The sequence below is a fragment of the Triturus cristatus genome, chromosome 1_2 (genome assembly GCF_964204655.1).
Source record: "Triturus cristatus chromosome 1_2, aTriCri1.1, whole genome shotgun sequence".
In the NCBI taxonomy this organism is placed as follows: Eukaryota; Metazoa; Chordata; class Amphibia; order Caudata; family Salamandridae; genus Triturus; species Triturus cristatus.
This window is the reverse complement of record NC_140580.1, coordinates 1,096,715,188-1,096,737,735: the sequence shown is the minus strand read 5'-3', so window position 1 is coordinate 1,096,737,735 and position 22,548 is coordinate 1,096,715,188. Positions and strand designations below refer to the sequence as shown.

The 22,548-nt window shown below is 42.7% G+C and overlaps 1 protein-coding gene across 1 annotated transcript in view; it reads left to right on the top strand.

Annotated features, from left to right (window-relative positions):
• TTLL11 (tubulin tyrosine ligase like 11) overlaps positions 1-22,548 on the top strand; it is a 749,536-nt gene that overhangs the window by 675,380 nt on the left and 51,608 nt on the right. The window contains exon 8 of the mRNA XM_085613706.1: positions 20,512-20,618. Coding sequence (XP_085469832.1) covers positions 20,512-20,618 — 107 coding nt within the window. The remainder of the gene's footprint in view (positions 1-20,511; positions 20,619-22,548) is intronic.

Sequence of the window (22,548 nt, the reverse complement as noted above, 5' to 3'; positions counted from 1 at the left end):
AGGGCGGGGGGGGAAGGGGCGTCGACAGGCCACGGGATAGGATTTATGTATTTTATTTTCCCTACTCCTTCATCTGTCAACTCCCCCCTGCCCCACTGCGCTTACCTGCAGAGCCACAACTGCTCAAGACAAGCAGCGTCTTTACCTAAATCTGCTCGAACTGAGGATGATTTGCCTGCCACTTAAGGCCTTTCTCAGTGCCCTTTGCGGTTAGTCCAGATCTTGACAGACAATACTGCCACAATGTGTTTTGCCAGTAAATAAACGCAAGTACTCTGCAAAACTGCACTCTATGTCACTGCACTCTACACCAATGCACTCTAGTCTGTAAAACTACACTCTATGCCACTGCACTCTACTTCAATGCACTCTACTCTGTACCACTCCACTCTACGCCAGTGAACTTTACGCCACTACTCTATCCACTGCCTCAACCCTGCACCTCTCTACTCTGCCACTTCACTCTACTGTAAGACAGTCTACTCTACACCTCTGCACACTTAGCCATTCTACTTCAACGCCACTCCAATCTCCGCTGTGTTACTTAACACCCCTCAACTCTGCACCACTCTACTCCACATCACTTTACACCAATACACACTACACAGCATTACTCAAAACCAGTGCACTCAATGCCTCTGTACTCTATACCAAGTACTCTGCACCACTGCACTCTATGCCACTGTGCTCTACTCAACAACACTCTACTCTACCCCCTGCATTCTACACCATTACGCTCTATGTCACTGCAATCTACGCAACTCTGTTCTACTCTGCCCCACTGTAATCTACACCACTGCTCTCTACACCACTCTACTCTACACCATTGCAGTATGTGCCAACAAACTCTATTCCAATCCACTATACACCACTCTACAGCACTTCACTCTGACACTCTTTTCTACAAGACTGCACTCTCTGATACTAAACTCCTCGCCACTCTACTTTGCACCACTGCGTTCTACTCTGTACCACTCAACTCTGCGCCACTCTATTGCACTCTTTGCCAATGCACTGTGCGCCACTCTACTCTGCATCACTCCACTCTACACCACTCTAATCTACTCTGCACCACTGAACTTCACACCACTGCACTTTACGCCACTGCAGTCTACACTGCATCACTCCATTCTATGCTACTTTATTCTTGTGAGAAATTGGGCTACTGATTGACTGGGGTGTGAGCCCTGGTCAAGCAGCAACCACAATCCTTGTCAGGGTATGGCACAACTAATCTCCAAATTAACCTTTAGTCAACCCCCTGGTAACTTGGCATAGCGCAGTCAGGCTTATCTTCGAGGCAATATGTAAAGTATTTGTGTAAAGCCTCAAACAGTAAAACAGTGGAAACACCACACAAAATGGATCCCACATCAGGTTAGAAAAATAAAGCTGAATTTAATAAATAAAACAAGACCGAAATGACAAAAATTCAATCAGTAAAACCAGAGACTTGAAAAAAATAGTGAATATAGCACCAAAAAGCATAACACGATATCTGGTCACCCTGAACAGGGTTAGAGTCACAAGTTTAGATGGAGCCCAGGACGGATACAGTCCCCAAATCAGTCCAGCTAAAGTTTACCTCCTCACGTTTGTGCCAAGAGTCCCGTTTGCATTGAAAAGGGCTGCGAGGAGCAGGGAGAGCATCGCAGGAGGATGTCGATGAAGTGCGAGGAGCCGGCTGGTGTTGGGTGGGCATTGCTTGATCTCTGTGTTGGTGGTCCCTGCAATCAGTTGACGCGGCAGTTCGGTGCGAGCGGCGAGGTCTTGGTGTGAAGGGCCTAGTTTGCGGTTGTGAACAGCCCAAAAGCTTGATTTCAGTGAAGATGAGCCACACCAAGGGTCTAGGAACTGAGAGGCACCACTTGGGTTTTAGAAACTGTCTGCAGCTGGGTCTGGGGCTGGTGTAGAATGTAGGGGGAGATTTTCTGTACCTGAGGCTCAGATTAGGAGGGCAGCAGACTAGCCCTAGGAGTCACTCTGAAGACCTGAGTCCAAGATCAAGTTGTAGGTCCAGTTCTCTTTCCACAGGCAAGAGAGCAGCAGGTCAGCACATCAGGGCAGCAGTTCATTCAGAGCAGCAGGGTGGCAGTCCTTGCATCAACACAGCAGTCCTTCTTCCTGGCAGAGTATCCACAGGTACAGAAGTGTACTGAAGGGTTGGTTGCTGAGGTCCAGTATTTATACGAGTTGTGTCTTTGAAGTGGGAAGAAGCTTTTAGAGGCATGCCTTTGAAGTGCATGTGTGCCCTGTCTTCCTGGGCCAGGCTCCAGTCTAACTACAGGGGGCATGCTGTCCTTTGTGTGGAGACAGGACGCAGCCTATTCAAGTGTTAGTGGGGTTGGGTCCAGCTCCTCCCTCTCTTTCTGCCAGTGATGTCCCATCCAGTCACACCTAAGCTCACCATTGTGTGTGGTTGTGTAGGAAGAATACACAAAGACCCCTGCTACCCACACCCAGTCATGTGACCCAGAGGCGGGCTGCTTACACAAACTGGCTGAGGCAAGAAAATGTGAGCTTTCTAAAAGTGCTATTTTAAGAATTACTATTTTAAATCTGACTTCACAGTAAGTTAAGTTTTTAAATTGCGATTCCAGAGACACCAAACATGAACTGGTTGCCTGTTGCCATCTGGAATTTACACTTATTAAATGTAATAAGGTAAGTCCAATGTTACCCTATGTGAGATGTAGGCCTTGCAGTAGTGAAAAACGAATTTAAGGGGTTTTCACTACCAGGACATGTAAAACCTAAAAGTGTATGTCCTACTTTTTAAATACATTGCACCCTGCCCTCTGGACTCTCCAGGGCTTACCATAGGGATGACTTGTATATATTAAAAAGGAAGCTTTGGCCTGGAAAAGGTTTATTTTGCCAGTTTGAAATTGCAGTTTAAAACTTCACACAAAGGCTGCACTGGCAGGTTAGAGACCTGTTTAAAAGGCTACTTAAGAGAGTGGCACAATCGGTGCTGATGAACCAATAGTAGCATTTAATTAACAAGCTCTGGGCACACGTAGTGCCACTTTACTAGGGATATATAAGTAAATGTAATATGTCAATTGAGTATAAGCCACTTCTACCATGTTTTAAGGGGAGAGCACTAGCACTTTAGCACTGGTTATTAGTGGTAAAGTGAACAGAGCCCTAAGGCCTGCAAAACCTAATTCAGCGAACAAATGGATCAGTGAAGGCAAAACGTCTGGGGATGAACCCAGGGCCGTACTGTCCGTGCCGGGCATCGGGTGTTTCCCCGGTAGGCTGGAGGGGTGGGGGCCAGTTTTGTAGGCGGGGAACGGTTTTGTTACTAGGGGACGATTTTGCAGCGGGCTGCAATATCGGCCCCCAGTAGCAAAAGCAGAAGTGCTTCACACTTGCACCACTCTACCCCTACTGGGGCTTGTCCAACCATATTGCCATGGCTGCTTTGGGGTCCCAGTCTGCCCTGGATGAACCTGCAGAAAGGGCCAAGCCCAACAATTCTACTCTGAAGTAATCTACTCCCTTCCACTGCAATCTACGCCACTCTACTCCAACCTACGCCACTGCACTCTATGCTGCGCAACTCCACTCTTCTCTACTCTGTACCACCCTCCTCCATGCCACTGCACATAGACATACGTCTTGGTTTCAGTTTGCGTTAATTGGATAGCTGAGTTTAACAGTTGAAAAATATTCTTTACATTAAACTCACTGAGGCTCCAGTGTCGATCAGGTTGGTCATCAGTTAACAATGAATGTGAATCTTACTCGGGTTAATAGCCATGCCTTCTCTTAGTTGCCCAGAATCAATTTGGCATGAATGTGTCCATCATCTTCCCCCTCTCCAAGGTGTAGGTTAGTTTGTTGTGTTCTTCTGTCGATATTTAACACTGCACTAGTTTGGCAGTGAGGCAAATGGTTCAGGTTTTGGGAAGTATCAGTGGAATATGTCACTGGCCGTTGGTTTCATTGGCGTGGCTTATCCTATTTACCCAATTTCTGGAACTGTTGTTTTAATTTCCCATTGCTTAAACTCTTGTCTTAATGCCCCCATCTTCCAACAACTCCATCCTACCTTCCCGCCACCTTAAGCCTCCCTTTCCCCTATACTGCCACCATAGCAGTTCTTCGAGGCCGCCCTCACTCTGTCTATAGATGCGCTACGTGGGAACTGTCACTCGTAAGTCTCCCGTAATGTGAGACCACAGAATGACCATCCGCTTCCAGGACTCTCCAGATGCTCCAAGTAACCCTTCTATTATGGAGGTATACATTTCTCAATTACCCACCTTTTCTGTGGGTCTTTTAAAGCCCCTCTTGTATTGCACTTCTAGGAATAATTACTCTTGTGGCAGGAGCTGGGGTCATCCTGCACTTTTATGGTAACAACAGATAAAGGAAAGACATTTATATATATATATATATATATATATATATATATATATATATATATATATATATATATATATAGTGCAGCGACTACTAAATTACCTGGTTTTAGAACATGAATGTCCTAAGTTTGTTCTTGAAGGTGAAAGATCAAAGTCCAGTTAAATATTAAGTGGAGGAGTGTTACAAAGGCAAGCACCCAGAAGCCTTATTCTATGTGCACCCACAGTGACAAGGTTTAAGGGGAACTGGGAAGAAGATTTCAATTGGCTGTCCTCAGAATTCTCATGGGACTTTGTAGACAGACTTTATCCTGAAGATAACTAGGGTCTGACATATATCAATGTGGAAGTGGATTATTAATAACCCACTGGTGCAGGGTCACCCTTTAGTCCACGGGTTCTTAACAAGTAATGAGGAATCGACACTGAAGCGAAGTACAAACTATAGGTAATTTAAGTAGCATTCATGAATGGGGCTCCGTCCGACAAGCACCATAGAGATACTCAAGGAGAGAGCACACCGAACGATGGTTACATGGGTTTTTATAGCAAAGATCACAAACAAGGGACGCCCAGAGGTAAATAGAGCATGGGAAGAACACACAAATGAAACAATCGGTAAGAATCAACAGCTTTGGTGCCTTATGTAACTGTCGCGTCCTGAAGCTGCACAAAAGATATGCTATCTGAGCAAACTTTACTTGAGGCTTTACCGCTGTCTGAAAAACCAGTGCAGACGCCAGCTGTTCTTTTGCACTGACTCTGCATGTATACACAGCCTACAATGCTTCAATCTAGATTCTTTACTCATGTTTTTACAGATGCAGTGTCAAGGATAGGGCCAGGCTGAAAGCAGAGCAGGGGTGAGAAATGGATGAGCCATAGCTTAATCAAAAAAAGAGAGAATCAGATTTTACATTTTAACAGTCCTTCCTTTTTAGCTATGCTGAATCCATTCTAAAAAAGTACATATATATATCTTGAATATTGATATTCATAAATTTCAGTGTGCATCATCATTTCTCGATTCAATTCATAAACATTAATCTTGGGGGGTTTAATATGACTACAGGTGGTTATACAAGCTGTACATATCGTAGGGGCACATTGAATGCAGCAGCAGTAAGAGAGAAAGATAGCTCCTATAATTACTATTCCCATTAATAATTTCCAACCCCAAGTGGAAATACGTCCCTGTAACCATTCAGACCATAACCATGTTCCTTGGTCTTGATGTATTTCTGTAGCTATTTTATTTAATTTGGAAATGGATTCATAGACAGAAGGGGCGTGGTCAGGTATGAACATGCAACAGCTACTACCGATGATGCGACATGCTCCACCACGATCGGCGAGTACTACATCAAGCACCATTCTGTTTTGAACTGTTACAATCCTTGTAATTTGGAGCTCTTCTGTAATATTTCCTAGAGCCATTGCTGTCTGATTAGTCACTTCTTCTACCACTCGGGTCAGGCGTCTAATCTTACTACTATTTAGGGCTGCACCAACAAAGAAAAAGAGTCACAAATTAAAATCAACGTATTGCTGTAATGCTCTATCAGTCTGATCTACATCATCATTATTTATAGTTCTTTTAAATCTATTCAAAGAAATGTCATTAAACAGTTTCTGGTCTTTGTGATAAGAGGCAGGTGCTAAGAACACAGGGGGAAGCAAAAAGGACACATAACAGATGCCGGACCAACTGACTGGTGGATGATAATAACCTTTGTTTCCACAAATGAAATAAGTGTTATGGGAAGATAAAAAACTGCTATTGTTCATTCCATTGATATACAACACTGTAGTACACTCACTTTTTACCATGGGAATACTGCCAATACTGCTCACGCAAAGTTCTGCTCGGGCTCTGGTTACAGCGATAACATTAGGCCCATTACCCTTTGCTGTTCGAGTGTTGGGAAAAACATATCTTGTGGAGGAATTCCCTCTGCGATACTCCTCCATTTCCCATACAGTTCCTTTGGCTTGTAGATCTCCTTCCTCATCGGGGTAACAAACCTTGTTTAGCTGGGCATTGAGTCTTCCTACATCAGTTTGAGTGATATTACTAATTGCAGAGGCCCACAAAAGTACGAACCAGGCTCTACAGGAGCCATTATGTAAAAATGGCAAGGGAATGAAAGGTGTTCCTCCCTTTGAGCTGGCATCATTCCACATACCCAGCAGTTGGTAGTGTTCATAGCATTATGAGTATGATGTAACATCTGGATGAAAATGTTATTGAGGTAGGACATCCGATGTTTCTTTTCATGGTAGGGAAGAGTGAAGTAATAATGTTCCGTGGGGACAGGAGTAGTAGCGGGCAATAGGGTTCGAGCCAGAATCACTTTCTCCATTGTCCCAAAAACTGCTGCCAATATTATCAACAATATGATCAGAGTCACCATACACAGAGTCTTGTCATTACTTTGCAACTTGGATCCCAATTTCTGCATTTCTCCTTCTTGGTATCGATACAAACCCAGGTCGGAGAGAGATCCAGGCACCACTGAACACGTATCACAATCCCCTCTGAACCTAGTTCAGCCGATTCGGTGATCCTACCGTGTCACAGCCGCACCATTCCACTAATTGAAACCGGTCCTCCGGTATCTCGATCTGCTCCTTTCCTTCCTTGGTCGTAAATCGTACCTTGTTGCTGAAGGCGTAGTTTGATCAGGAAATAAAGTGTCTTCGTTTAGAGGAGCAACACTTTTCAGAGTCTGTAAGATGTCTTTCTGATCGTTTCTGCCTTCTGGCTGGAGAACAGTTGCTGGGATACGCTTGCAGTGTGCTGCATTAATCCACTGGCATCTGCTGGTGACACGGACAGCAGTTCGAGTCGCAAGTCTGCTCCGGATTCTTCCACGAGGCTCCAAATTTTTAGAACGTTGAAAGTTCTTTACGAGGACAAAGTCACCAGGTTGAAGACCATGAGCCAGACCTTCTGACTTGTCTGGAATAGCTTCATGCACCTGCTGATGAATCAGACACAGTTTCTCAGTCAAGTTTTTTAGGTAATCACTCAAAACGGGGTACTGTATTTCTTTAATTACATTTGGCCTTGGGAGTCCCCATACATTCATAGGCCTACCAAAGACTATCTCATAGGGAGAAAGTCCAATCTTACTATGTGGGATGGAACGAACAGATTACAATGCTAGAGGCAAGGTATCTGGCCAATTAAGGCCCGTTGTTGCTTGTATCTTTGCTAGTTTCAACTTCAATGTGGCATTGTACCTTTCTACCAGACCTGCTGCCTGAGGATAATTAGCAGCATGAAATTTCTGTTTTACCCCTAAACTCTTCATTAGGTACTCTATTATCTGGCCAGTGAAGTGGGCGCCGTTGTCACTCCATAGGACTCTACACATTCCAAAACGGGGGAAGAACTCCTTTAACAGAACTTTAGCTGCTGTCAAGGCTGTGTTGTCTTTGGTGGGATAAGCTTCTACCCACTTACTAAAGGAACAAACCACAACTAACACATACTTCTAATTATTACAGCACTCTAACTGAATATAATCCATTTGAAGTGCTTCGAAGGGAACCTGAGGTGGAGAAAATCCACCAGTAGGGGTTGATACTCCCTTCCCAGGATTATACTGTAAACATAACATACAATGTTTAATCAAATGCTCAGCCGTTTTCCGAATGAGTGGATTATCCCAGACCTGATCTAGTTGGGAGATGTGTTTTTGGCACTAATGTGAGCAGGTCCATGAGCCATAGTCACAAAAGATAATAAATAGGCATAAGACAACTTCTATTTTGACATATCTTTTGACCTCCAACATCCTCATCATCTTACTCTCCTTCCTTTTGCCATTCTGCCCTTTCTTGTTCAGTGGCTGACTGCTGTATTTCCTTAATCTCTCTATACATGTTTCCCATCTTTCAGCTTGGGATCGTAGTACATATACTTTACTCGTGAGTACTCTTGCAGTATCTCGTGCAACTTCATCCGCGAAAGCATTTCCTTGTCCCACCTTGTCGGTAATTTTTCTTGTGGGCCCTACATTTGATAATGGCTACACTTTTTGGCAATGTCAAGGCAGTAAGAAGACTTTTTACCAATTCGCCATGTTGTATTTTAGAACCATGGGAGGTTAGGAATCCCCGTTCCTTCCAAATTTTGCCAAAATTGTGTGCCATACCAAATGCATACTGGCTATCCGTCTAAATATTTACTGATAATCCCTGACTGAGTTCGCAATCCTTTAAAAGCCCAATGAGTTCAGCTGCTTGGGAAGATTTTTGTGGGATACAGGCTGTTTCCACCACAGTTTGTAATGTGGTTATAGCATAGGATGCAGAGGTGGTGCCATCAGGTAGTTTTAAACAAGAGCCATCCACCCATAGTTCTCCCTCAGGATCTGACAAAGGTGTATCCTTAAGATCTATTCTTCCCTTAGTTTGTTCTTCTGTGAGGAAAATACAGTGATGTAAATCTTGAGTTTGTTCAGCTGGTAAAGGTAACAATGTAGCTGGGTTTCATGTCAAACATCTTTTGAGTGTGATATGAGGTGCCAAAAGCGTACGTTCATATCCTGTGAGTCTAGCGCTAGTTAAGTGTTGTGTTTTAGTCTGGTTCAGGAGCGCATCTACAGAATGTGGTACCAGAACCATAAGCTTGTTACTCAACACTATCCCTTCAGATTGTCGTATCGTGATGGCGGTGGCAGCAATTGCCCTAAGACAACCTGGAAGTCCTCTGGCCACTGGGTCTAATACAGCTGAGAAATAAGCACATGGACAATGCTTATTACCATATGGTTGTGTCAAAACAGACAATGCACATCCTTCGCTCTAGTGTACATATAGTACGAAAGGTTTTGCATAGTCTGGCGTGCCTAACACTGGAGCAGAACAAAGGGATGCACGAAGCTGCTGATATGCTTCCTAACATTCAGATGTCCATGGTAGAGGAGAGGGAGTGTCTTTAGTAACAAGGGACAAAAGAGGTTTGATGATAAGTGAGAAGTTCGGGATCCACTGTCTACAGTAGGAAGTAATACCAATAAGTGCCCCGACTTCTTTTTGAGTACTTGGAATAGGAATTCTTAGGATAGTTTGAATCCTGTCTTTAGTCAGAGTGCGGCCTTCCTTAGACAAGAGGTGACCCAAATAAGTGACCTCAGACTGACAATATTGCAGCTTATTCTTAGAGACTTTATGTCCCTTAACAGTAAGATGATGCAATAGGGAGAGAGTGGCCTCTTTACAATGCTCAACTGTGTCTGCGGCTAGCAAAATATCATCGATATATTGCACAAGTGTAACTCCTAGTGGCAAAAGAAGTTCATCCAACTGTTGTTTAAGTGCCTGACTGTAAATGCTAGGACTCTCTGTGGAGCCCTACAGAATCTAAATGAGCAGCCCAGTAATGAAAATCCAAATAGATATCTGCTGTTTTCATGTATAGGAATAGAGAAAAAGGTGTTCTTGAGGTTGATATCGGAAAATACAGTAGCTGTAGGTGGGATTAATGTCAACAAGGTCGTAATATCAGAGACAACAGGATATTGAGGAATCACTTCTCTTAAATCAATCACGAATCGGTAAAACTTATCGCCCCATTTTAAGATAGGGAGAATGGAGCTATTGCATACATTAGAGGAAACTTCCTCAACCACTCCTGTATGTGTCATGTCATCAATGATAGATATCAGCACATCCTCACCTTCCTTTGATAGTTTATATTGTGGACCCTTGGTAAGGATGCATCCTCCCGAACCTGTATATGCACTGGGGAAATGTCCATTCTGCCCACATCTGTGTCAGCAGTCGCCCAAACACATGAAGGGACAGAATCAAGGTCTGACCATAAAGAAAAATGATATTGTTTAGGCAATGTCTTTTTCCCAAAAATGACACGTACTCCAGATGGGGAACAATGTATAGTAGCATGGAAATATTTCAAAAGATAGAGTCCCATCAGATTATCTGGAGCATGTAGGGGAATTAAAAAAGGGGCTGTGCTGATGACATTTTTGACCTGCAAAGGTAGTTTTTGGGACACAGGGCTAGGAGTTGGTGTTCCATCAAATCCAATCGATGTTATCACTTGGCCAGACAAGGGTATCCCAGGGACCAGTTTCTGAGATATTGCACTACGTGTCGCCTCTGTATCCACAAAAAATTTCTGATCCTGCCCAAGTATAGTGGCTGTTATATAGGGCCCTGACTGGTCTACAGGTATCTCAACTGGTCCTCCTTGTCCTACGCTGTCCTAGGCAAAATGTGTTCCCACAGTTTCCTCTGATTCCCAATCCTCCATAGAATATTGATTATTTCGTTGATCAAAATAATTTCCTGACCTATTTCTCTCTGGAGCTTGAACCTGCTGTGGCTGCTGTCGGGAAGCTGAATCCCCCGACTACCATTCATTTGTCCCCTTCCTCTTCCACCAGAAGCTAAAACAGGACATTCGGAACGCCAATGTCCCTTCTCCTTACAATAAGCACATTGATCCAGCCCTAGTGGAGTCTGAAATTCTGACCATAATTTTGACCACGACCTCGACCTTGAGGTCCATAGGCCTCGACCATCATCACCTTAGTTTTCAATTCTTTTAGTTTTCCTTCTTTTCGTTCTTGCTCAGTGGTCACCTGATTCTGATAATACTGAGCCATATCTAATATAGCTTTCGGGGTTACTGAACCCCATGTACTCTCAGAATGTTTTAAGCGAACCGATATCTCAGGAAGTAAATTTCCCACAAATCGATCTACAAGTAAATGTGCATCCGTAGGTGTAGATGTATCTTGCCCACTAAAATTGTGGAACACTTCCTCAAAGCGAGTAAAGAAATCAGGGACGGCCTCTCCCTGTTTTTGTTTACAAGCAGTGAGAAGTGCCCAATCCATTTTTCTGGCCGGAACCATTGTTTTTATACAAGTGAGTATGTTTCCAGGAAGATCCAGTATGAGCTGACTAGGTTTCTTACCAGACTTCCTATCCCTATCCGCTGCTACTATGGCAGCCCAGTCTCCTCCCAAGTCAACAGCATGATCCTGTTTCTGGGTAAGTCGCCACATATCTGGTGGCAGGATCATACCAAAAAACATATCAATGACTGCCTGTACATCATCATAAAATCCTCTAGGATTTTTCCGTATGTCTGGTAAAGAGGCTGTTAAAGTGAGTACATCCGTCCTTTTCCAGGGCGTATATATCCAATTATACAAAAAATGGGCTCTAGCATCAGGACTATTAGGGTCATCATTATCTGCATTCCCTCTTCCAGGTATGAACTGTGGTGCAGCTTCCCTCATAGGTCTTATTCGAGGAGAGGAAGAGAGTTCATTACGATATCCAATTATTGTTGCTATGGCAGTGTTAATCCTACATACAGGGAAGGCTCCTATCTGACACTGTCGATTAATAGCTCTAACATCATCAGGGACATTCTGTCCTGTAGTCATCTCCCATTGGACCATAAGTTGATGAGAAAGCTTATTTATGAGACAAAGAAGCTCGCCCACAGAAAAATCCTGTATCTGATCTATCATTTCTCCTACCTCCATTTCTAGATCACTCAACCAATTTAATACCATCAATCTTATCACATCCTGATGTGATTGAGATACAGTAGAACGAAGAATTCGAGGGGTCAGGACAGATACAGAAAGTACAGGATCATCAGTCGTTTCGGGTGCAGTGGCCTGGGATGGGGGAACAGTGGCCTGGGATGGAGGGGGTAGAGGATGTACTGTTACTGGTTGGAAAATAGGGAGCTGGACAACAGTGGGCAAAGGAGGTGGAACCGGAGGTACGGGGGAACGACATTTGGTGGTCCAGGAGGAAGAGGTGTTAAGGGTACATATGGGGGTGGGGGACGTTCGATCAATAGTCCATCAATGACTGAATCCACATCCTCTTGGTGGACGTGAACTGCTACTGTCGGTCTAACTATATATTCCTTAGATATTAATAATCTGTTCTCTATCTAAACATTCCTTTTTCTCCTCAACTTCCTAATCCTTCAATTTCTTATACTTCTGATACTCTGTCTGCCTTTCCTGTTTCCTTTTTCCTTTGTACCGTCTCTGCCTTGAGCTGCCGTTCCTTCACTTCTTTCCTCCACATATGCAAACTGTCAAACATAGCTGGCCTAACTTTCTTTAAAAACAGTTGTTTCTCTAGATACTTGAGTTTGTGAGGGTCCATTGTTCCCTCTAATGGTCATTGCAACTGGGGATCCCCTTTTGTATATTTGTTCCACAATGCATTATACATGATGGGACAAATACCATATTTGATGTACATCTCAAAATTCGGCGTACCTTCTGGTGGTGCCGGCTGACTTGCTTCCAAAATGCTCTGCTTATTGCAGCAGCAACAACAAAACTTCCAAAGAGTGCTAATCACAGGCATGTTATATAAGATATAAAAAACTTATAAACAGAGAGAAATAAAAATATTCTCATATTACCTGTAAGAAAAAATGTTAGTCAAAACAAATAGCAAGTTCCAAAACGGAATCTAAATTCCAAGCAGATTCCGAACGGATACCAAACAAATGCCAAAGCAAATACAAAACAAATTCGAACCAAATGAACCGGTTCAATACAGATTTACCTTATGTGTAGTCTTCAACTCCCACATATCGATCCTCACTGATCCAAAAGAATGACCGTCCAAGGGCCCCAGTCAAGGCCAGCAGCTGCCAGGAAGATCAGAGTTGGAGAGCTAAAAAAAATCACCTTGGACCATGAGCAACACTAGTCTCTTCAGGTGGGGTGCCCCTCAGCAAAGTTCGTCTTACCGACTTGATCTCCTCCCCTGGTCCGACTGCAAGCCCTTTATGGGGCCCCACGTTGGGCGCCAATTTGTGGAAGTGGATTATTAATAACCCACTGGTGCAGGGTCACCCTTTAGTCCACGGGTTCTTAACAAGTAAGGAGGAATCGACACTGGAGCGAAGTACAAACCATAGGTCATTTAATTAGCATTCATGAATGGGGCTCCGTCCAACAAGCAACGTAGAGATACTCAAGGAGAGAGCACACCGAACGATGGTTACATGGGTTTTTATAGCAAAGATCACAAACAAGGGACGCCCAGAGGTAAATAGAGCTTTGGGAAGAACACACAAATGAAACAATCGGTAAGAATCAACAGCCTTGGTGAGTTGGGTAACTGTCGCGTCCTGAAGCTGCACAACAAGATATGCTATCTGAGCAAACTTTACTTGAGGCTTTACCACTGTCTGAAAAACCCAGTGCAGATGCCAGCTGTTCTTTTGCGCAGACTCTGCATGTATACACAGCCTACAATGCCCCAATCTAGATTCTTTACTCATGTTAATACAGATGCAGTGTCAAGGATAGAGCCGGGCTGAAAGCAGAGCAGGGGTGAGAAATGGATGAGGCATAGCTTAATCAAAAAACAAGAGAATCAGATTTTACATCTTAACAGCAACAACTATGCAGGATTTTGAGGTACCTTGTGAAAGCCTGTCAAGAGATCTCCTAGGAGATCTACTTTTCTGGGAACCCTTGCTAGGTGGAAACAAGCATTTGGAGGGGGTCAAGACTTTCCTTACAGATCCCAACAGAAGCCCGATACAGTAGTCCAAAGGATTATTCACATACACTTCAATATGAATGGGATACGGAATCCAAGGAGTGAAAGCTAAGATTGCGATACAGCATGAACTTTGAACCATAATGAACCTTATTGATAATATTGGCTTGCACGAGGAACCTCACTCATGCTGTTGTGTCCTTCTACGTTTTGGAGAGCTCCCTTGTACCCCATGTTATGTTTTTGAAACAATGCACTCCTGTGCTCCTGTGTTTTATTTTTGAACACCTGATGGGTCCAAGCTATGCTGCAGACCCTCGCAAAGTGTGCGCACCCTGCTTCTGAAACCTCAACGAACCCACAAAAAGAAAACAGGCACCTGAGCATTCTCGGTTGTTGCACCTAAGATATGGAACTCTCTACCACAGGACGTTTGCCTAATCTCTTCTACCACCTCCTTAATACAATAAGGAAAATCTTTTCTGCTGACTAAGTTTTTACCCTAAGACAATATATCTGTGCCTGTGAAAATGTATCCATACTAACCTCTCTACGATGATTGACCATCTTATTACTGACTTTAATGGAGATCAAGCTTTTATTCTATTTTACTTTCTTATATGTTTGTCTCTCGCGCATGAGTCTTTTGCTTACCAGTCCAATTGATACCCTACTTCTCGTCCTGTAAAGTGCTCTGATACCCACTCGGGTCACGTTCGCGCTATACAAAACTTTATAAATAAATAAATTCCAACATGCTCCCTTGCAACAGATTTACTCAAACCACCACCACATGCTTTTTACATTTGATTGTGGCTTTTTAATGATATGAGATGTAATACCTCTCATATGGCAACATATTCCTTAGGCCTGGGTAGTCTTGTAGAAATCAAGATACACCTATTGTAGGTAGTGTTTTCGTTTCATCATGGTATTGTTGATCAGTTCATTGATGACCCTGTGCTTCATCACAAGTGCAGCATAGGCACCGCGTCTCACCTCCGTTTAATCTACAAACAAAGCCCCTTCACTTGCCATAACTTCTCCATGCATCTCTATCCTCCAAAGGCCCCATTAACCCGGCCCTCTTGGGAAGGCTTCCTTCTGGCTTTACTGAATCAAATGACAATTCTCCAGCCTGATCAATGCTTGCTCGTGACTCATCCTCATTTCCCCTTCTGGGGAGCAGAATAGAATGTACTTCTATTTCAGAAAATCATTATGTTTTTTCATCTCAATAGCTCTTTAAATCCACCTCCCGGTTCGATGAAAGGGATTCTGAAAGACCCACGTCACATCAGTGGAATGCACTCAGTGAAAGCAGCCGTCTTCATTGAGTTCTTTTTTTCCAAATATTGCGCTGTCGCTTTTCAGAAAGGGTTGTGGAGTCTCCTCTCTTTAAACAAAAAGGTAATGTGTTTCATCAAGAGGACAATACTGAGCTCCTGTAAGGGCTTTGTAAATAGGGTTTGACTGCAATACTCCTAGCCAGGGCTGTCTTCACAGCATTAAAGCCCCCCCCCCCCAGGAAAGCAGTGCACTGGGCCCTGCCTACACAACCACTCACAGGAATAAAAATGTTTAACGGAAAATTTGTATTATATTCTGGTCTGCATGGCTCCCCTGTGCTTGTGGGGCCCCTGGGCAACTGCCCAGCGTGCCCATGAGTTAATATAACTGTTTCTAGCGGCTCGAGGGGTAATGTTGGTGTTTATTTGTCACCTTTATCACATTTCACACCAGGAAATTTCTGAAGGTGTCCGCGCCTCAACACTGCTGCCAATCCTGGGTGTGAATGTTACTGCTATTTCATCGGACTGTAGCAATCTTGAGTTATAATAAACTTGTCATGCATTGGTAATGACTTTAGAAATTAAGATGTTACCTAAAGTTCATCGCGGCTGTAATGATTCATGCTTGACGTGTCAAGAGGATAAGCATGCAGAGGTCAGGGTTTGGGGGAAAGGGTGGCTAGTGAGGAGTAAGAGGGCTAAAGGTTTAGTGGAAAAAGGAGTCGTGAATGTATTTCTGTAGTGTTTCTATAGCGCAAACCTAGTCAAAAAGCATCAATGCGCTGTACAGGGTCATGGAGCAGAAGATGGATTCCGATATTGGAGCTAGACTGTTCCTTCGTTGTGATGTAGTGTTCTTTAACGAAGCGTGTCTTCAGCTTCTACCTAAATTGGGGCAGGGTTTGGAAAGTCCTGATGGATACAGGGATGTTGTTTCAGATCAAGAGTGCATACACGGAGAAGGCTTGCTGCCCTTTAGTATTTATTTTGCCAACATGGAGAAGGCATGTTCTTTTTTGCCCTTCTTGATCTCCAGTCGGATTTATTTAGTTTTCTGTCGTTTTATATAACTTGACCTAAACCCGAAGTTATTGGAGCGATTTACATGAGCGCCTGTTACATTACACAGTGGCACATTATTTTGTTTCAGGCTCAGGGATATTAAGTGAATTGCCAAGAATCACAGGATGTTGAGCCGATGCAGAGACTCAAACCCAGTTCCCCAGTTCCAAAGTCAGCAGCTCTGGTTGTTATGCTACATTGTCTCCCCATTGTGTCCTCACTGCAGGTGTGCCGAAAGCCACCAGAGATGGTGAGATTGTTTGCCCGAAAGGCTGCGGGTTTGGTTGTGATGGCTTTTTGGATGATGCAGCTGCTCATGTAAATGGTGCAGCTGGCAAAGACCCGGTTTAGGTACCAAAGATGAGGTGATGTGATCATTTTTCTTCGGGCCCTTGATGAAGGGTGCTTGCAGATTGTCGGGTGCCCTTAAGGGAGGGTATAGAGTCTGGAAGGTCGTGGAGCAGGAGTATTAGCTTTGTGTGTATGGTATTAGGAGTAGGTTTGAGTCCTAGATGTCAGTGGTTAAAAGGCAGGGGTCAGAGGCCATGAGAAACTGAAACTGCATTGTCTTCAACTGGAAGCCAAAGATCAGGAGGCAAATTCAGGGCAAGGTGCCAGAGCTAGAGATGGTTTTGGTTGGCATATTGGCACTAACATCGTCTTTTTCGTGTAGCAGCGATGGGGTCATGTATGTATATTCAGGCGTTATGGGAACCAAAGTCAGGGTTCGGGGGTTAGGGAGATACGCTAGCTGCAACAAGGTTTATATGTATTCCTTCCTCCAGAAGGAAATATATTTCAGTAAAACACTTCGCAACTTATTGCAGTTCATATGTTTTATAGAATGTTATTATATTGTGGTTATACTATATTTACCAGTCTATAAGAAAAGGTAATGAATGCGGAGGACAAACATCTGCAACATTCTGGAGGAGTAAATTGGCATTTTTGCCATGATCACAAATGAGACTTGATTGGTCATAAGGTACAAGCTATGGCTACGAAAGGGTAGTGAATATAAAAAGTGCGTGCGATAATTATAATATCTCATATAATGTAAAGCATGATTGAAATGTGACAATCAATTTACTACCAAGGTTTGTATATAATAATAGCGATAAGAGAAAAACATATTGGGTTTCATATTTGGTGCTTTGCAAAAACCTTTTCAAGATCACTGAAAAAAAAGTTTTTTACGCATTGTGATAGACAAGAGTTTACTAAAACTTTTTAAAGTGGACACAGAAATATAATTGATTGATTTAGGAATCAGAACCCTATGAAAATAAAGCTAACTATTCAGCTAAAAATTAACCTAAACGATACACTACAGTATGTGGTGACAAAAATGGACTGGTTATGGAATGAAGGTCTAAGCCTTCATTTCATATTTAAAAAAATAAATTCAGAACATAAGTACATAGGATATGTCTTTATAGGGATGAGAATGTTATGAATACTCAATGTAGCTAATTCAGTGCATGAACAATTAAGATAAAGTGGTGAGAAAAGCTTAGAATGTATTAAGAGTGGGATTGGACTTTAGGACACCCAAAATCAGTTGAATGAAAATGGGCTTTTTGTGTAAGGAAGATTATCAGATTAGATTTGATATCAAAGGTGTCATGATTCAAATTTGGAAACACGAGAGATACAGCATCAGGAAGACATGGAAAACTTGGATCAACTCGAATCATTGTTCTAGTTGTTTTTAAGGATGATGCTTACCCTCTATATAATCAGTCTTAACGCAATGAGCACATGTCCGCGTCTTCAGACACGTGGAACATCAGGATAAACACCAAAGATGGACACCTTAAAGTGTTTTCACAGAAACTCGGGGGTGGATATAAGAAGATCTGTGAAGCTTTTTTAGATCATTAGGTATCTACTGTAGTCATTGGCATCAGACTGATGTTTTATATTCTGATTTGCAGAAATATTTTACCCAATTGCAGAGATATAAAGTGGTAAGAGAGCCCAAAAGTGACAACTGTGACATTTTGGAATGTGGGACGACTCACCAAGGTATTCTTTGGGCTGCTAATTGACAAAAGAAATTTGAATTTATATCATTTTATTAACTTATGAACATTGGGTGATTTCTCCTTAATTTCCGTTTAAATAGTGTTCAGAGAATAACCTAAACTGATAAAGTTTGCTAAACAGTTTGAAACAAAGAAGATAATGCAAAGAATGGCTTTTAAAGGACAGTCAAAAAGAAAAAATACATGCATTTGGAAATGTTTTGCTGGTTTTTACCAGGGCCACTGGAATTATGCGGCAATATAAGCCTACATTATGGAGCAGGGGGTGGTACTTTGTGCCAAAGACAAATCATTCTGCAATTATACATCACCACGTGCCCTTAAAAACTACTCTGCTGAATAGTACAGATAATTTCATAATTATTACCTTTGTGTATGACTAGGTGGGAGTTTAGGATTCAACATAAAAAGATGCAATTGTGATTCTCCTTAAGTGTGAGTGGCATCTTGTAAGAACATCAGCTTTGAGAACTGTGTATTTTAAGCAAACATACATTTATGTTAATAATAAAACAAAAGAAATTGTGAACAAAGGAATCATTCTGCCCACGTTTGAAAGACATGTAAGGCTTTTGTTTCCTGATGCAGACAAAAGCTCTCCTGCCAGCTCGTTAAATGCAGATGTTTACAAACCTCATAATTTGTAAAACTGACTCGTCACCTTCACTTGTTGACGCTGTAATCAGACAGTTGACAAGGCACCGGCGGCTCCTGTTTAAATGGATGGTTAAAGCAATCATCGGAAGAAGGTAAACAGTTAACTTTCACAAGTGGCTGGCGTGGCAGTGCCCCTTGGCTGTACACATTTTAATATCTGTTCATCCTCTTGAGACAGAGACTGTTTTTTATTTGTCAAAGTTTGCTAGTTATGCACCAGATGGTGGATTATCTGGCGATTGTTGCAAAATCCCATTTATGCTGAAATCGCTGCAGCCTCCAATCACGTTTTTCCAGTGGCCCTGGTCCGTTACTCTTCATACACTCATGGTGATGTATCACAAGTCATTGTGGCAAATTGATTTCGCAACTAATCGTAGGAATTGAAACGGTTTAAACAAGGAATGTCTGGATAGACTGCAAATTCTGCATGACAAATTATTTTCATGGTAAAAAAAACAATTATGGGAAAGTAAATGTGGATCAAACAATAATTATGTTTAGGATTTATTGATATATAATACTTTTTGTGAAAAATATTTTCTTGAATGTTTTTTGGATTATGGGCTTGCAGGATCTCATCCCACTTTTGACAGGTTACTGTGGTTGTGGTAGAAATCCAGCCCTCAAAAAGTGCAGAGAAATGTGCATAAATGGAAAACAAAATGATCTAAACATTTTCTTTTATTAAACACAATGCAACCGATAATAAGGCAAAGCAGATAAATGTGTGTACGTTAAATAGTGTTGATTTAGGTTATGAGTTAGTGCTCATAAAATGTATTCTGTGGAAGATATGTTTTTGAGTGTGACGTGGACACCACCCCACAATAGATTGGTTACTTCATCTGTGGTTAGAATAGAAATCCAACCTTTTCAAGTGTAAAAAAAGCGAAAGTAATGTGAATATTTGAACACAGAGGATAGCAGGTGCAAACCGATATCAAAGGAGAAGGCCTGTCTTAGCTACAGAATGACAGAGAACATGCTGGACTGGGTAAGAGCTCCGCTGTGGGAAGGTTTGAGGTGTGGCTGGGTGTTCTGCCTATCTTCTGGTCTTGTGTGGCTTCAGGGGCCCCGTGTCCTGCAGCACGTGCCCAGCAAGCCACAGGAGACCACCACCACTGGATCTCCAAGTCCCAGGGAGGAAGGCGTTTGGTTATGGACATCTCTGAACCACCAGAGCCACTCCTTGGCTGTTAGTAAATTCCACTTCCTGGGTCTAAGCTGACACTTGCCTTGTGTTCTGAAGGTGGGAATTCTTCCATAAGTGTTGCTAAATGCCCAACTGCACCTCCTAGCTTGTCAGAGGTCTGCGGGTGGCAGGAGGCCTTCTATCCATGTACATCCCTGGAAGATTGTAGATTTCTACTGAGCGATATTAAATATGCCACACATGTCCCAGGTTCAATCTAACCAGCAACATTAAGTGTGTGCTGTGAGGCCTTCAAATAAAGTGCACCTTCCTACTTTTAAGGCGTTCGCTGTGAGTGTGTTGAGGCAGGTGTGTGCTGTTTACAGTCCTTCCTTTTCTTTCAGGAATTGCAAGCTGAGCAACAGCAACTTCTCAATGGCATCTGTGGACATCCTTTACATCGACATAACAAGACGATGGAACAGCCTGGTCCTGGATCAGAGGGAATCTGGTAAGTCCCAGATATTCTTGCCTGTCTGTTTACCTTCAGGATTCATTTGAAGACATGTCTTTGTTGCTTTTCATTGATTGCCATGTCAGTGTTGTTCATACTGTAACACTTTGCAGCCTGCACCAGGAAAGACCAGCCACCAGATGATAAGTAACTCTTCCGCAAATTAGGACTAGCTAAAAGGTCCTTCCAAGAACAATAGTTGTATTCATTTGGGCATACAGTTTATGTTGGCATTTTAGAGCGAGTTGTATTATTTCCATTTTGAATATAACATTAAAGGTTAGAACTGTGCTACAGTTTGTAAAAAGAACTATTGATGGACAGAATACAGAACAATGTCACACATTCACCCCAGAACAGAGATCTGGGCCTAAATCCATCGTTTTTTTGCTCACCATGCCATTCCAGTTTGGACCCAGCTATATGCAAATCAGTCTTTACCCAACAGTCCTGCCCGAACTGCCAGGCCAGGTCCTCCCTGGACTGGAAACATGCATCCTAGGACCGGTTTCGGAGTTTCACCCCTCTTCAGCTAGGATAGCTTGATTCCAGTGGCATGGAGAGCACGGGACTCACGTCTGAGCATACCCGCCGTCCCACTCGGGGTGACAAGTGCAAAAAGAACTATTGATGGACAGAATGCAGAACAATGTCATACATTCACCCCAGTACAGAGATCTGGGCCTAAATCCATCGTTTTTTTGCTCACCATGCCATTCCAGTTTGTAACCCCTTTTGAAATAGTGCCCAAGCAATAAAAGCCATATAGTTGCAGGTACATGCCCTCCTGAATTTAAAGTTTATATTTTTAGCTCTGAGTCACCTGTAGAAGGATTTTATGATATCCTGTGTCTCTGCTTCTTTTCCATCAAGATACTGCTCTTTTTGGATTATGCTTTCTTGTTTCGTTTTAAATTTGGAGCGCGGTTTTGTAGCAAAATATATGCCGTGTGATATTGTAGGTTTACCAAAGAATTTGAAACCGTTTTGCCATTGTGTGGTACATTACCTTCCTGTGAGAACTGAAAAAGAACAATATAGCGTGAATTGAACCCTATAAAGTACTGCCCATCCCAATGGAACCCCTTGTTTTAGCAACTCAAAATGGACCATATGTTTGTGTCCCAAAACTAGACATGCTGAAATGTACAAACGGTAATGGAGATTAGGGCTCAACCTTAAGTTTTTTTCATGAGGTTTTTTTTCATGATCTGGCCAATGCGCGTCTAGAACTGGCATTCTGCAGTTCTAATTTTACAAGGGTCCCAGTCTGATACTGATATGCATTATCCTAAACTGTACTCTACCTTATCACATTTCCCAGAACCTTGGAAACCAACTCTTCTAGCTTTGGTGACGGTTCTCCATATTGATTATTTGAGAATACTTCTTGCCAAATTATGGTTCTATTAGTAGCAAACCATTTTACGACTCTTAGATACATGTGTGGCACACGTCACAAAAGTAATGCTTTTATAGCTGATGTTAGCATCTCTAAGCAAAGCATGGACACCATTTGTACATGAAAGGCTGAGCTGAACCGGTCACGATTTCAGACAGTGAGTCCCTCTTGCTTGAAGGTATCTTTAGCCAGGTATTAACAGTGATCAATGTCTGTTGGTGGCAGGGTATGTTTTATGAAGACAGATCCCGTACACTTATTTGAGGTGTAGGAGTACTTTGCAAAGAGCAGAGTAAAGGGAAGTGAGGAACAAGGATGGTGAGTTAATAGAACATACAAGAGAAAAAAAAGTTGGAAAAACAAGAGACATCGGGTAAAGGAGACTAGAAAGCAGTGTGAGATAGCAAGGATTACATGAAGGGGAGGATGGAAACAAGGACAGAGAAAAGGAAGAAGGCGAGTCAGAAAGGATGGGAAATTATTGGACGGTGGGGAAGGTACAGAAAATGAGGAGAGGAAGGAATA